The sequence below is a fragment of the Actinia tenebrosa genome, unplaced genomic scaffold, assembly GCF_029948245.1.
Source record: "Actinia tenebrosa isolate PJP-AT-01 unplaced genomic scaffold, QUT_ActTen_1.0 PGA_scaffold6__47_contigs__length_16458017, whole genome shotgun sequence".
NCBI lineage: Eukaryota > Metazoa > Cnidaria > Anthozoa > Actiniaria > Actiniidae > Actinia > Actinia tenebrosa.
Window position 1 is genome coordinate 16,276,246 of NW_028292583.1, and position 15,835 is coordinate 16,292,080.

General features: G+C 44.4%; 1 protein-coding gene across 3 annotated transcripts in view; it reads left to right on the forward strand.

Annotated features, from left to right (window-relative positions):
* Window positions 1-15,779, forward strand: part of LOC116288527 (uncharacterized) — a 52,208-nt gene extending 36,429 nt beyond the window's left edge. The window contains exons 5-9 of one of the 3 annotated variants that reach the window (XM_089038743.1): window positions 11,530-11,829; window positions 11,936-12,250; window positions 12,806-13,108; window positions 13,432-13,527; window positions 14,608-14,705. In XM_089038743.1, the coding sequence (XP_088894869.1) occupies window positions 11,530-11,829; window positions 11,936-12,250; window positions 12,806-13,108; window positions 13,432-13,527; window positions 14,608-14,621 (1,028 nt within the window). In that variant the 3' untranslated portion in view covers window positions 14,622-14,705. Of the gene's footprint in view, window positions 1-11,529; window positions 11,830-11,935; window positions 12,251-12,805; window positions 13,109-13,431; window positions 14,246-14,607; window positions 14,706-15,126 lie in introns of those variants that run through there. The other 2 variants (XM_089038744.1, XM_089038742.1) reach the window with 2 other exon arrangements.
* The last annotated feature ends 56 nt before the right edge of the window (window positions 15,780-15,835 follow it).

The window sequence follows — 15,835 nt, forward strand, 5'->3', positions numbered from 1 at the left end:
CCGTACGTGTTTTCTAGGGCCATGTCGTAGATTAGGGGGTCGGTTTCCGCGCCTTTAGTCCATGCGTCGTATTCTTCGTCGTTAATATCGATTTGGCCTTCTTCGGTAAGGGGGTCAAAATCCGTTCCTTCTACTTCCATTATATATGATAAGCTCAAAGTTAAACCCCAACATATTACCCAAGCAGGTTGGCGGACTGAAGGCAGAACGCGCCTTTTGCCGGGCCACGTTCACACCATCCAGCGCGAAGCCAGGAGAAACCTTGTACGTGGGCGTGCCCCGTCTAACGGATAACCTAGTCTTAGTTCCCGGCACCCTGGCTTTAAGGTTCGACCTAGCGGTGCAGTCTGACCCCACAGACGAAAGAATTATCGTTAACAACGTGGGTAGAAACTTAGTCTCTAAGATGCGCGTAAAGTTCGCAGGGGAATCCTTGCTGGAGTTAAGTAGGTACGATCTGTATACCACGTACAAAGACTTGTGGTTGACAGCCTTTGACCGCGCGCAAAGGATAGAACAAGGAATTGGTAGTGTCATTCTGCGTAAGGTCCGCACACCTACGAAAACGCAACCTACTGACGGCAGCGGAGAAACCGCAGTGGCAGACGCAAAGCGAATAAAGACAGCCTATGGTAGTAAGTATGTCATACCACTGGACTTCGAAGTGGTTACGAATCACGGTGTGTATTACCCAAGACAGTTATCCGAGTTACAGTTTGAAGTAACCTTAGCAGATGCTAATAACATCATTGGTGGGCTAAGCACTGCACTTACCAAAACGACTCCATACTCTATTACCAACTTAGAGCTGCAGTACGAAACCGTGCGCAGTGAAGAGCTGGCCCGCAGCGCCGGCATGGAATACAGCTCCGGCAAGGCATTCCTATACGACCACGTGGCAATGTACAAGATGTTTAGCTTCTTGGTTAAGACGGATGAGGTTATTAACCAAGCTATCAATCTCCCCCGAAGAAGTCTCACGGGGCTAATGCTGGTGTTTGCCAAACCCTACGAGGCCGGCAAGCGCGACTCTGAGGCCTTTCATAACCCCAACATTACTAACGTAGGAATAGGTGTCAACGGCATTCCAGATAAGGTCTACCCCCAGGGAATGAAGCCCGTAGACATCTACAGGGAGGCAAAGCGTAAGTTTGGCGACCAGGTAAGTCCTGAGGAATTCTTTAAGGATAAGTACGCGCTGTGGATTGACATGCGCACCACCAACGACGAAGACCTACATGGTCAGGGTTTACGTCTAATAAATAGCCAAGACGGCATCACCCTGGCGATTAAGCGCACCAAGAACAACGGTGCGGGCGACGACGATAGGATAAACTGCTACGTTTTCGTGGTGTCTGACGCGCAACTGAGCGTGGAAATGAATCAGCTAAAGAGCGTCGCCTACTAGTTTCGTGAACAAAAAATGTTCCTTACGTATAATATGCTTCGCGTATTTCAAAACAACGAAACCAAACTCCAATGCATAGTGCAAGGCAACGAACTGTACTTCAGGGGAAAGGAGGTGGCAGCTGCGTTGGAATATTCCAATGCTAGAGATGCTTTAATTACTCACGTTTCGGATAAGTACAAGAAAAGGCTGTCTGAGTTAAAAGGGGTCGTGAATCGCGACGCTTGTACTATACACCCACATTCCGTGTTTATTTCCGAACCTGGGTTGTATCAGCTGATATTTAGCTCAAAGCTACCAAAGGCAGAAGCATTTCAGGATTGGGTCTTTGAGGAAGTCCTACCCGCGCTGCGTAAGGACGGTCGATATGCAATAGAAAAGCGGTTTGGCGGTCCAAACAAGTTGGTATTTAAGATCGAAAATGAATTCGACCTGCATAAAAAGGTAGTGGACTACATCCGCAGGTTTTACCCCAAATGCTCGTGACCCCTGGTCTAGGCGAACTGCAGGATTCGGACGGCAAACGTATAAAGTGCTGGCAGAAGGGCTACCAACGCGGTCAGCCCGACCTTCTTATCTTGAATGCACACGTGCGATACCGCGGTTTCTGCGTAGAGCTGAAGACCCCTAAAGGCAATGGGGTATTATCTGAGGACCAACGTCGCCTGTTGCACGAATACGAAAGAAATGGTTATAAAGTAATGATCAGTAACGATTACGACGACATCTGCAGAGCCATCACGGAGTATGCACAAGGAATGCGTTTACCATGTAGGTGGTGCTGTAAGCGCTTTAAGAACGCGCAGACTCTGGGAACGCATTTAAAGATATTCCATAGAATATATGGAGTTTGAGGCTGTAAGGCAGATACACTGGCGAGACTTAAAGGAGGGCGTTACGTATGAAATAAAAAATTATGTAGCCTTTGAAGATATTGACAGGCTACGGTTGTTATTAGCGCATGAGGGTGTTACGTACAACCTGTGGGCGCCGGATCGCGTCCGATACGTGATAGAGGGGCAGGAGTTTACGCATCTGAGGTCGTATGGGAAGAAGGATGGTCGCTGGGCGTTTGACGTCGCAAAGTGCGTCCTTCCTTCGCCTCTATGTGGTTAGGCGCGTCTAAAGTAGGGTCGTCGGCAGTGCTCGGCGACTCTTTTTTAACGATGCAGTCTGCAGGGGGTTCACATGTAATACAGTCCATATATTGAAAGGGCGATTAGGAATCCTCCAATGCAGCTGCGTAGGCTATCATATATCCTTGTCAGACACCCCCTCAGAATGTTAAGGATGTAGTTGTTATCTTGTTAAGTAGGATCTGAAACTATCTCAGAAACCCTCGTAGAATGTTAAGGATGAGGTTGTTATCTTGTTAAGTAGGATCTGAAACTATCTCAGAAACCACCTCAGAATGTTAAGGATGTAGTTGGTATCTTGTTAAGCAGTTAGAGATGTGTTCCTCTTCTCTGACGCATCCGCAGCGGTCACACTCCTGCCTCCAATATTCTCTGTTAGTCCATGGAATTCCTTCGGTGCGCTCAAAGAAAGGAAAGGTATGGATTATCTTCCTATGGTAGTCTATTCTATTCCTTAGATATTCCTCTTTATGTTCGCAACGACTCATAATATCACCGCACTGGTAACAATCTACTCCTTCCATGTCGTAGGTCCTAGAAAGGAATCGATAAGTCTCCTCATGCCTCTTTCTATGTGTCTGAAGACGTTGGCGGCTGCTAAGCATCTTATCACAGAAACTACACTGCCTAGTCCTACAGCAAACCCCTCTTTTTAGATGTCGCTGCATTTCCTGAAGAGTGCTGAATTCCTTATTACAATCCTTACAGGCGCTTCTACAGACGCGTCTTTCCTGGTGTTGCTGCATCTTTTGAACGGTGCTGAATTCCTTATTACAATCCTTACAAGCCTTACTAATTGGCTTCTTTGTGCAAACTCCATGCCGAACATGGTATTGCAGTCTTTGCTTGGTGCTAAACACCCTCTTACACATCAAACAGTCCATATGTATACTTAACTATATTTTAGCCTCCATTTAACATCCTTTAACAAGATAACAACAAGTTCCTCAACATTCTATGGGCATCTCAGAATAGTTTCCGGCCTTACTTAACAAGATAACAACTTTATACTCAACATCCTACGGGGGTTTTTTGAGGAGTTTCGTACCCTACTTAACAAGATAACGACTTCATCCTCAACATCCTAAGGCATCATTTAAATGACTTTCGAACACTTGTTCACACGATTTACATAGGATATTTCATAAAGTCCTTCACGGAATCTTTCGCCCAACCTGCCATCGTTATCAGCGCGCCAAACCGTTCTGCGCGCTTTAGACCACACATTTCCTCATAAAGCTCCTTTACGCGTTCATTCAGCCAGTCTATCTCCTCCCTTTGCATTTCGACCGTCCTCTCCAGGTCTGACTTTTCTTTGACGACGTTAACCATTGCTTTGACTGCTTCCACTGGGCCTTCCATATATACCAGCAAATAAATTTGCTTCTAGCTCCCTTCGAAAGAAGGGATATAATGGATCCGAACCATATTCCTTGTAACGCTCTGATAGTAGGACCCACCGGCTGCGGAAAGACCCAATTCGTAGTAGAGCAGCTATTAGGACCCTTTAGATACCGATTTGACTATATCGTGCTGCTTTGCCCCACCTACGTGAACAACCGCACCTGGACGGGCATAGGAGTGAAAGACGACGACTTCTTTGTAGATATCTTAGACCCTAACGAGTTATCTGGACATCTTAAGTTTTGGCACAAGCAATTCCCTAAGGATACACAGACACTCCTCATACTGGATGACATTGCCTGTGGGGATGACGTAAAGAGACGCACTTCCGAGCTCGTTAAACTCGCCTTTAGCGGCAGACATGACAACATTAGCGTTTGGTTGCTCTCGCAGCAGCTTACCAGCGTCTCTAAGCCTTTTAGGGAAAACATAGGTTCGCTTGTCGTATTTTATACTCCGAGCAAGTCTGATCTGGAAACTATTTTAAGCGACTACGGCGGTGAGATATCCAAGGAAAAGTTACACGAATACATGCGGCATTTAAAAACGCACCAACATTCCAAAATGATCTTCTCTTTGAGGTTTCCCTACACGGTTGGAATCTATGATTCCTAATGTATATGGAGATTGAGCAGCTCTTAGATGAAGTCCCCACGCAGCTAGATGAAAGTAACCTCAAGGAACAACTTAACATCCTGGTGTCTTCTGGGAAGTGTAAAGAAATGATAGGCAAGGAACTTACCCATGAGCAGGTTAATAAGTTGTCAGAAGAGGAGGTTAAGAAGTTCCATAAGAGGTACGAGGCCGCCCTTGCGAGTAAGACCACGGACGCCGTAGCAGATTCCGCCATCCGACTTGCGACTAAATTGCTTGGACTTGCGCTGCCCATAGACGACGTGGAGCAACTACGGAAGGACATTAGCGAGGACTATGTCATCGCCCAAGAACTTAAGATAACCTGTGGGTGGTTGTCGTTGAAGTGTGGTAAGTCAATGGCAGTCGCCTCTGCGGCACTTCACGTAGCTCAGCATGTCAACTTGAAGGAACTTACGACTTCTTGGAAAGACTTTAAGAAGGATAGAGAAGTCGAAAAGGTCTTCCAGGCGGCACTTGCTGAGGTACCTGATCAAGTCGCCTCAAGTACTTAGTCAAGTCGTCCTCAGGAATTACCCAGGTCGCCTCAAGTACTTAGTCAAGTCGTCCTTAAGTACTTAGTCAAGTCCTATTAAGTTACCTATCAAGTCCTTCAAGTCCTTAGATATAAATGAGTGAAGCTGAATCAAAGGTGGAGAAGCAGCCCCAAGAGGAGCAAAAGATTACCAAGGCTAAATCTCCGGGCAGAGTTGCCGCGGGAAAGAAGCTCGCGGAGATGAATAAAAAGAACAAAGCAAAGAAGGAGGAAAAGGTAGAAGAGAAAGAAGAGGAATCCTTTATTAATCCTGGGTACGTCATCGGCGCGTTAGGAGTCATCATAGCAGCAGGTAGCCTTTACTTACAATGGAAGGCAGCAAAGCCAAAGGTAGAATTAGAACCCGTGCATGTGACGCAGGAGCCTAGAAGCAAAATACCCGTGATGGAATAGCGGAATAACCTTCTCACTCTGTAATATAATGTCAACCGCGTTATTGAAAACTTTTGAAGAAGCAGCTATCATTACTTCTATCGTTGCGGGTATTGGTTGGGTAGGTAAGAAAGTGCTCAAAGAAGACTTTACTGAAGACCCAAGCAAGAGCTTCGCTAATTTTGCTAAGATGACCGCTGCCGTGGGTGGGGCTATCATGGTAAAGGATTACCTACGGAAGGAAAAGTACCTGCCTAATGTATAAATGGCTAGCGTGGTCGTAGGCGGAGTCATTGCAGCTTTAGCATTCACTGGAGCTAATTATGGTGGTCAGTATTTGGATAGATTAGTTAGAGGTGATCGCAGCGGAGATTTAGCCGCCGAAAGGAAGAGACACGACTTAGCGCTGGAGAAATATCAGCGAGACGTGGCAGCTTGGAATGAAAAAAGACAAGCTTACAGGGATTGGTTGGATAAGAACTACCAAGACAAGATGCAGGCAGACAAGAACTTCGAAAATACAGACTACGCCTTTAAGCTCTATGCGCAAGCACACCCCGCGGCATCGACGGGGTTGAGAAAGCCTCAGTTTAAGAATTACTATCAGCCTTCTAAGAAACAAAAAGATAGTGAGCTGGTCTTCGTAGGAATCGCAGGGCTGGCAGGAGGCGTAGCTTTGGCGTATTTAGTCTAAGCTGCGCTTAGCCTCTAGTGGCGCCTTTGGCGCCTAGAATATAATGATCGTCTTTTTGGAAAGCGACAAGAATGACTTTACCACTTATCTGAATCCCCCCATCAAAGCCCATAAGGTTAGGCTGGTTAGTTGTTCTTGTACAATTCTTGGTATAATTTAGTCAATGCCTTGGTCACCGTACTTAAGGCGCCTAACAAATATCAAGGTGAAATGCTGCCCGATGGACATTACACGCCAATCACCCTTGCTAAGGAGCTCGCCAAGCGCGGTTATACTCTCACCACGGGATTGCTGCACGAAATGACCCTCAAACATAATATGCCAAACTATTCAGTAACTTTTGGAAAGTTTGACCCATTGGGATCTTTATTATGTGCCTCGGGCAAAACAATTACCGACACAGCCATACCTGTGAAATGGAAAGTCGCATCCTCTTACGAAGTCTATTGCGACTTGGTCAATAGTTACAGCAATGGGGAAAAGTCTTCTCTTATGTCCAAGTTTCTACCCAAAGGTAATCCATTTGACCCAGTAGAATACACTCCCATTTCTTTAAGCTATGACTTGTCTCATTTGGTAGAAAGCATAAACATCACCATTAAAGTGGACGGAGAGACGGTGGATTTCAACGGGCGAAAGATCAATCTTGTTTTGGAATTCATATAATGGGTCGAACTGAGGACAAACTCAAAAGGATTTACTATGGGCCTGAAGGCTATTGGAAAGGAGCGTCAGCTATCAAGAAACTCGCGACCGCGGCCAGGGTATCAGAAGAAACGGCTAAGAACTGGCTAAGAAAACAAACCCTTTGGCAGGTTTATCTTCCCTTGCCCAAGTACATTCCCAGGCCCAGCTTTACCGTAAATACCCCTAATGAAGTTCATCAGGCGGATTTGCTTTTCTTACCGCACGACAAGGTGAGAAGAAAGACCTATAAATACGCTTTGACCGTAGTTGATATCGCAAGCAGATACAAAGACGCCGAACCCATAACCAGCAAGGATTCTGGGGAAGTCGCAGAAGCCCTAGGTAGGATTTATAAGCGCGTTTTGAAATGGCCTAAGCTGCTGCAAGTGGATGCGGGGACAGAGTTCATGGGCGTGGTTACTAAGACCCTGAAAGACCACAGCACTAAAATTAGGAGAGCCGAGGCAGAGTACCACAGGGGTCAGAGCACTGTCGAAAGATTCAATAAGACCCTGGCCGAGTGTCTCTTTGGGTACCAGTATTGGAAAGAAGATCCCTCCAAACGCAACAGGGAATGGACTCAGAGGCTCCCCCAGGTCATCGTGGCTTTGAACAACGAGGCGGCCAGGGCTACGGGAATGAAACCCAAGGATGCCATAAAAAAGAAACACGTGGAACACAAGTCCTACGTCAGAAGTTCGAGGGCGGTCGGACTGAAGGAAAAAAAGCTCCCCCGCAACATAGTGGTCAGATACCTCTATCAGCCGGGGGAACTCGAAGGTGGCAGTAAGAGAGCCACGGATCCTAACTGGTCCCTAAAAACGTATGAGATCTCGAAGTCCGTCACCAAGGAAGGGCAGCCCGTGTTGTATTACCTAGATGGCCCAAGTCGTGGATTTGTCAAGGAAGAGCTGCTCATAGTTCCCAAAGACTCAGAGTAGTGCTGCTCCGCGCGCCCGATTGCACTCTAGGCATGTCAGTCTTACGTTGCCTCTGCAATGCCCGCGTTTGTTATTTATGCGATCCACGGAGAACTGCTGATCGTCATTTGGGTCAAACCTCCATAGTAGAGGTATGTTACATTTGGCACACCTTGCCCCTTTCTTATAGACGTCGTCCACGCATAAGTCGAACGTCATATTTTTTTCTTCGTCGTGCCGCTTGTAGCGAAGGAGTTTCTTGGCGATATTCTCTTTGGCTACGTCCTCTGGCGTCTTATCGTAGCGCAATTGCGGACCCCAGGCTCTTTTTAACTGTTTGGCATACTCCACACGACTTACGGCGGTGTAGATAAGGTTGCTCCAACACAGCCGCTGGTCTATGATCCACAGCGTTTCTTTTATGGTAAGCCCTTGCGCGCTGTGGACTGTCATGCAGTAACCAGCGCCAGTCTGGATGGGAGGTTATTTTTTCCACCTTTTCTATGGGTACCCAGGCTTTGTCATGCGTTACTGCGTTCTGCAGTTGGATGTCGGTACCAGGTACCCAGACGTCTCTTTTTTGCATGCGGGTGTCGTGGGGTTTGTAGCAAACAAGTACGGGATGCGTAGGGAAGCGCTCTCGGTGTATATTTAGCAAATCCTTTTGTATGCGAGACTGTGCTGCGCGTTTGCTGCTCAGCACCAGATCCTTCGGATGCCATGTGTAAAGGAAGTCCTCGTATTTCTTCGCTCGTACGCGTTTGCGCAGCGTTTTGCATTGGTCGGCATCACTAAGCCCCCGAAGTTCTGCTTTTAGCTTACGTATTTGATCCTTGCTGCGGTAGTCGGTGTTAATTTCTTCACAGTATCCACATTCGGTGGTTAGTTCCTTTAACCATTCGTGGGGCATCTCTCCGGCTATTGGAGGAGGCTGGCAGGGATCTCCGGCGAATATTACTTGACATTTCCCGCGAAGGAACTCTACGAACTCCTGCAGGATTTCCAAAGGCACGGTGCAAATCTCATCCCAAAGTATCACCGGAGGTATGTCATGGATGGCTTCTGGTACCCACTTTTGGCCATTCCAACGGAAGAAGCTGTGGTAGGTTTGTGCGTCGTGGCCCATTTCGCAGAGTTCTCTTTCCAAACGGTGCGTTGGCGTTAGCACTTTTAAGGCCGGAAAGAGTTCTAACACGCGCGTCGTCTTACCGCTGCCTTCCGTACCGTAGAGGTAAGAGAAGCGTTGGTAGGAAATGGGGTCGGCAACTGAAGGTAGAGGCTCTTTGGTAGGCGTTACGGTGCCCTGGGTGTGCTCGCCGTGATATTCTACGCGGCCTCTCCAAGCTTTGATCTCTTCGTCTTTGACGCGCCATTGGCCACTTTCTGCAAGTTCATCGGCAGTGTAGAATTCCTTCATCTTTTCCAACACGCTAGGCTTTACGTATAAGGAATCCGTGGCTACGCGGGGGATATCTTCTTTGTCAAACCGCAGGAGCATCGTTAATAGGTTAATGTGCGCATATGCGAGCATGCTGGCACGCAAATGGTAATACTGCGGTCGATGGTCCTGGTAATAACACAGCGCATTCCATTTGCGTTCTTTTTGCTCGGCTTCTATGAAATAATCCCATTTCTCCACGGACACCATCGTTCCTTGGTCATGGGCGCGCTTGATGAGGAAGCTTAGTTCGCCTTCGTCTGTTATTAGGCGCCTTTGCATGTGTTTCTCGCCTTCTTTGGCGCCCTGGGTGAACTTTCCTATGACAATTCGGGCCGTGGGGTTGTGCTCTGGTAACCATTTAGTGAAGGCGCTATGGCAAAGTATGGCTTCATGCGCGGTGTAGGTGAGTAGCTTACGTTCTTCGAGGAACTTTAGCAGCGGTATGGGTATCCATTCTTTCTCTTGTAGATGCTTAACGTACCATGCGTAAATTATGGGATGTACGTCTTTAGCCAACTTCCAAGACGTTAATCTGACGAACCCCGTTGCTGGCGCGTCGTAGCTGCCGTCTAAGGACACACGAAAGAATTGCGAGTCTGGATGCCCGTAGCGGTCGTAATATTCCTTACAATCGCCAAGACCTTTAAATGACGCAGGATAGCAATGCTTCATGTCTAAGGAGACGTATTCGTCTTCGTCGTACTCCATATTCCAAAGACCTCCATGACCGTGTTCTACGCACGCTTTGGAGATATCTTTGAACTCTTTTGGGGTAGGTTTCCATCCATTTCTCTTTTTGGCCACTAAGAAGTCCAAGCTACGAGAGCTGAGCACTTCATCTGAGAAGTCTTCCCCAAGGGTTTCGCAGGCCCTCTGGATGCGTAGATGTTCGATTTCGGGGCGGTAAAGAGTACCATCTTGCGTCATTAACTGACTTCCTTCTGAATCCATTAACCATATTGAGTTCTCATGGATTAAGTCTACCAATGGGGAAGTTTCATAGACCTTAGTCTCTTTCTTCTTAGGGAACCGAAGTTCTCGCCAAGCGTGTCCGTTATGCTGGTAGATGACTATAGGAGCACCTCTGCCGCCGTATTTATGTGTCCCAGGGTAAATGTACCCGTCTGTGATATCTTTTACGTGTATGCGCCTTTCTAAGGCAGTTTCTAATTTTTTGATGTTGTCTATCGTTGCTCCGGCCCTACGAGTAGCATCTTCCCATTTTCTGATGGCTTCTCTTCTTTTCAACGTAAGCTTACCACCACGAGAGGAATCCTCAAAGAACTCCCTCACCAACTTACCCACGCAGTTACCAGGATGCCGCATTGGCTTAAGCTTTTTAACATCCGGCTTCTTGATCTCATAAGCAGCATAAATAACTACGGTGACTGGATAGGCAACTTCGTAGAACAGCATGTCGATGCCCACCAACGCTCCAGGGCGGGTGTGCTTGTTTAAGACAAACAGGTTCTGCTTACCAGACGCCCGGATAGGATTACGGCCCCTTTCTATTACCCAGTCACCGTCTAAATACTTTATGAACGTTAATTCCGAGCGGTAATTACCTTCAGGAATTAAGTCAATTATTTTTTCAGCCCTTGCGTCGTCCATAGTCTCGTCCGTATCTCCCTCCATAAAAGTCGTGAAGGCGAAGTCGGCGTCCAAACGATCCAATACCTGGGTTCGCAGCTTGCGTACAGTTTTGTTTTGAATGCTCCTGATAGCGTCCATCTATATCTAAGAAATATTTTAACCCTCGTTTGCGACACAAATATTTTAACCTTCGCAAACACAGCAGCAGTAAGGGGAATCATCGCGCGGGTAATACCCGATGCGGACGCACACATTTAGAGGGGCCTGAAACGCAGGTAATACCCGTGAAATTCGATGTTTAGTGACTTGGATTCCGCGAGTCCCCCTTACTGCTGCTAGATGAAATGGAAAATCCTCAGTCAAGCAGGTTAAATGCCCTGGAAAATTTGGAGAGAGAATGGTGGGTGGGTATGTGGAAATCGGGGCGTTTTCTGTAATAAGCTTTTTCCAGGAGATGATAGGTCAAATACAACCGTGAATAGAGGGAGGAGGAAGCAGCAAACAAATCTTCAAACTAGAGAGGAATGAAGGTCGAAAAAGTGTCCCATAGAAAGGGGCCCTCGGGTTTCATGGCTTGGACTCAATAGTCACACAGCCAAAGAAAAATTATGTGAAGCCGAGTCACTGCTGGCAGTCCATAAATTTATATTTCATTGTTTAAATAGAATTAATCTTTTTATGATAGAAATGCCACTTAAAGAGCTTTGGGCAAAGCCTAGTTTTCATGACGAATTCTGCAACGCGTTGAACATAAAGTACATTAAGACTAAAGTTAAGCACTGGCGTTATCTCGGAGAAGAGTTTAGTGTCCGTGCAGATAAAATGGACGAAATTGCGATGAGCTCCAACTACGTGAGTCCATCAGAATCCATGTTTCAGGCACTGGAACGCAAGAAGCCATATTTGACGATAGAAGAACTTTGTTTCGCTCTGAAATCAAAAGAGGCTTATGGCGTTTTGCGCATTATTGAAAATGCAATCGAAGGTAAAAGTAAAAAAAGTCCTATTCAATTTTCATTCCTTCTTAATTTTGCTCTCAGATTTCTAGGTTTCTAGGTTTCTAACTAAACTTTTCTTTCTTTTATTTCTAGCTAAAGCGATAAAACCCAATGACCTTGTTTCTGACATGTGTGATGATGCTCCGGAAAGTTTTGAGCAGGTCGTTCTGAATCTGGACAAAAGAGGCCTTTGGAGAGACGTTGCAAAATCGCCGGCGCTTGGTTTTAAAAGAAGGGATTATGAGTCTTTCGAGAGGGATATGGATCAAGCTTCAAATCTCACTCGTGACTTGTTCTATGTTCTTCGAACCCATAGCCCTAAATTAAGAGTGAGAGATTTCGAACAACAGCTCGAGATAATAAACCTACAGGAAGTCTTGAAAGTCCTTAAAGACCGTAATATTTCAGGTGAAAATTATACTGATATATTCTATGCATAGTAACAAGAGAAAATGAACTAAGAGAAGGAATCCCCGTGCCCCATCATGTGCACACTTTGATACTATTTTTAGAATCATTGATGCTATTTCTAACTCGTTACCATACCCGCGCGATGATCATGCTTCCCTTTAATGTCTCGTTTTAGTGAGCGAAAAGCGCCATATTTCGCTACGTCCACGACAAAAACACAAGCTTTTGTTTACTGCAAGACTGGAAGCCGTCTACTCTCGAGAAATCAACCAATCATGTCCATCGCGCAAAACATCTCCAAGCTAAAAATAGCATCAAACTGTGCACATGATAGTTACAAGGCTATATAGGTAGGATTCCTTCTCTAAGTTCATATTCTCTTGTAGTAATTAAGTATTCCTTCATGAAATTACGAGCACAGGAAGCCCAATCAAGGTATTCCTGTTACCTATACTGAAGGAATGCAAGTGGATCTATGTGGATTTGTATACACTACCTGGAGATGATCATTATGTTTCCCTTTAGCTTATTCTTTTCTTTTCTTCTTGATAGGTGATATGCTGCTTCGTGAACTTTCCGAAATGCCCGATATTATGCTTGATATAGAGCACATCCTAAACGATCCCCAGGACATGTCCTTGTGGCAGCTTGCAGAGCGTTTAAAAAGGCGGTATGACATCAATCTTGATGCAAATATGTTTCGACACCGGGGAAACTATGCAAACCCAACCTATCATTTGATGGAGCATGTCCTTGCACGTCATCCTGAGGAACAGACAATTAAAGATCTGGTGATTAAGTTGATAAACATCGACCGTCAGGACTGCCTGGGCATTATTGGAGAATATCTAGAGGGTAGGTGCAATTATTACTCAAAAACCCTTGCCTCTGAGCCTTTACTCTACGAGGAAAGCGAATTAGATTCACCTCATTTGACGTCATATTTGCATGTAACCACCATGTTGGTTGAATGCTTTTGTTATTTTATCCAACATGGTGGTCATGAAGTTTGTTAGTTGGGAAGCTTACGTTGCGAGCAATTGATGTAATGTATGATGAAAATACAATGAATCGCACCTAATAAAATAGATAGAACGACAATAGAATTTCATAATTAAATCAAAATTTCCTAAAAAACAATATATAACAAAAGGAAACTTAAACAAAATTTCTTTTAGGTGGTGAGCAAGAAGTTGAGGATATTTGCAGGGAGATTAAAAATCTTCAAATCGGCGAAGGGCGCAAAGTCGCAGCAGAGCAGGATAAATCAGCAGAGCAGTGTGACGGCACTATATTTCAAATGCCGCGACAGCGCGAGTTCGTTGAGTTAACGCAAAGGAATGAGAACGGAGAGTAACTTTACAAAACAATTTATTGAATCGCATGACTGAATAATTTTAACTAATACAACTTGAAATCGTAAATATCACACGCTAGGAAAATAAATATCACTAAGTAACCAATACCAATCACACATACTAAGCGATTAAATATAGGATATCACACTTCTAAATTAACTCACTACTTTGGTTACACTCTACACTCGGTAACAAGAGAAGAGGTGCACTCATACCTTATAAAGTTGTTGGAAGCGTACTCAGTTGTTGTAGCATTCGGGTTCCCGACTAACACACCAAACTAGCGTGGTAACTCTCCTTTTATAGTCCAAGGATCTTGAAGGACAGCTGCCAGTCTAGCTCAGTTTTATCTTAACAACCAGTATGTCGTGCACCCCCCTTACTTAGCCTAGTTGGTAACTATGCAGTGAGAAATCTTAGTTTTCTTACCACTTCGTAATGAAGCACATAAAAACGTACATACTCCTAAAAAGACTAACTCTTTGTTTACCATCTTATGAAAAGAAATCAAACTTTAACTCAATTTGGTACGGGAATAACTTAGTTAGAATTTCCGAAATGGTAAACAGAAAATATCGTAAACAAGTCATAACCTAAGCTAAAATATTAAAATGATATTTAAGGACAACCCAGATTTAAGCGTCTGTGGCAACCGCGTATCCAACAAAACTAAACTAATTTCTAAAGAGATCGTAGGTTAATAAAGATTTAGCGCTAATGAGCACATGGCTAAACAATACGCGAACTAACCCGAATATTCCCGTGAGATCGTTACAATCGGAACCGATTTGTTAGCGCATTGTTTCAGCCATGCACAATCTATTGCTGCGGATCAACTCGTTATTCTTTGTAGTAAGAAAAGACTTCCTAAAGTTACTATAACTTTTATCCTGCTATTATGACCAACTGGGCTTGAATTTGACTTATTGACTAAATTGAATTAAATATTGAACGGTTGAGCTAATCATTAACTCGGCTAAAATTCTCTGTCGTCACAGCAGCAAGGATAACGCAGATTGACGACTTATTTTAAAGGATCGAGTCTTGCTAACAGTTTACGGTGAAAAAAGGGGGGAGAAGAAACTAGAGACGAACATATATTATAGGAAACGACATACATTATAGGAAATTGAATTAATTTGTTGTTATGTAATATTTCAAAGCCGGGTGCACCTCGGACTGCAACTAATTGCTTGGACTTGAAACCCCATCCAGTCCGATATTGGAGGCTTTGAAATGACTTCTCATGCTCATTAATTATTCGACTTGGAGTAGCTGGAACAAAATTACTAGGACTGAATTAATTTTGTTCCAGTTACTACAGACTGAATTCAGTCCTTTCACAGAACTTTACCAGGTTTCAAGTAACATCATGTGACCCAAAAATAGCCCATTGATTGGCTGGTTTACTCATGAATTATCAATGAGTATGAAAAACACTAGCCTACGGCTCATGCTTATCTTCACACTTCTTTCGTTTACGTCACTTCCTATATGCTTTTTTTTATTAAATAGAGCATGAGAGTAAAGCACCTGGCTAATATCCATGAAGCTGAGCCCTGACATTAAAAACATGAGTATGATCTATTTTCTATTAACGCCAGTAGCTTTTCAATGTTATTTTCCGATATTGTTTTATGATATTCTTTCAATTGCTGGTTAGTACAAGGCCGTAACCAGGGGAGAGCACAGGGTGCACGTGAACCCCCCCTACCCCATAAAAGCTTAAGGTCCGCTCATCCATCTCCTTTTGCTTTAGAATTGCATGTAAATATTTTTTGATTAAATGAAGACCACTTTCTATCTGTATATTGCAGCATTTTTAAGAATTACTCACCCATTATTCCTTTAAAAAAATTTTTTTTTTTTTTGGTTTTGTAATTTTTTTTGGTTACCTTTTTTCTTTTGGTTCTGCAAATCATTGCCTGTGCATCTCCCCTGCAAGATCCCTGGTTACCCCCTTGAAGTAGCAAAATAATGTAGAGGATGGTGATGTAACTATCTTAGGACCATTTAACATTTACTGACTCGTCAATCAAGTAAACTGTACCAAACATCCTTTTTTACCAAATTGATTTTTTATGTACACGTATGCTAATACACTTTTAATGATTACATTTATAGTTTTAGAACTGATTAAATAAAGAGAAAAATTTACTAAATGAAAATTTACTTTAAATTTAAAATGCCATTGCAAAGGAGTAGGCTGTGGGGATGGGAACTT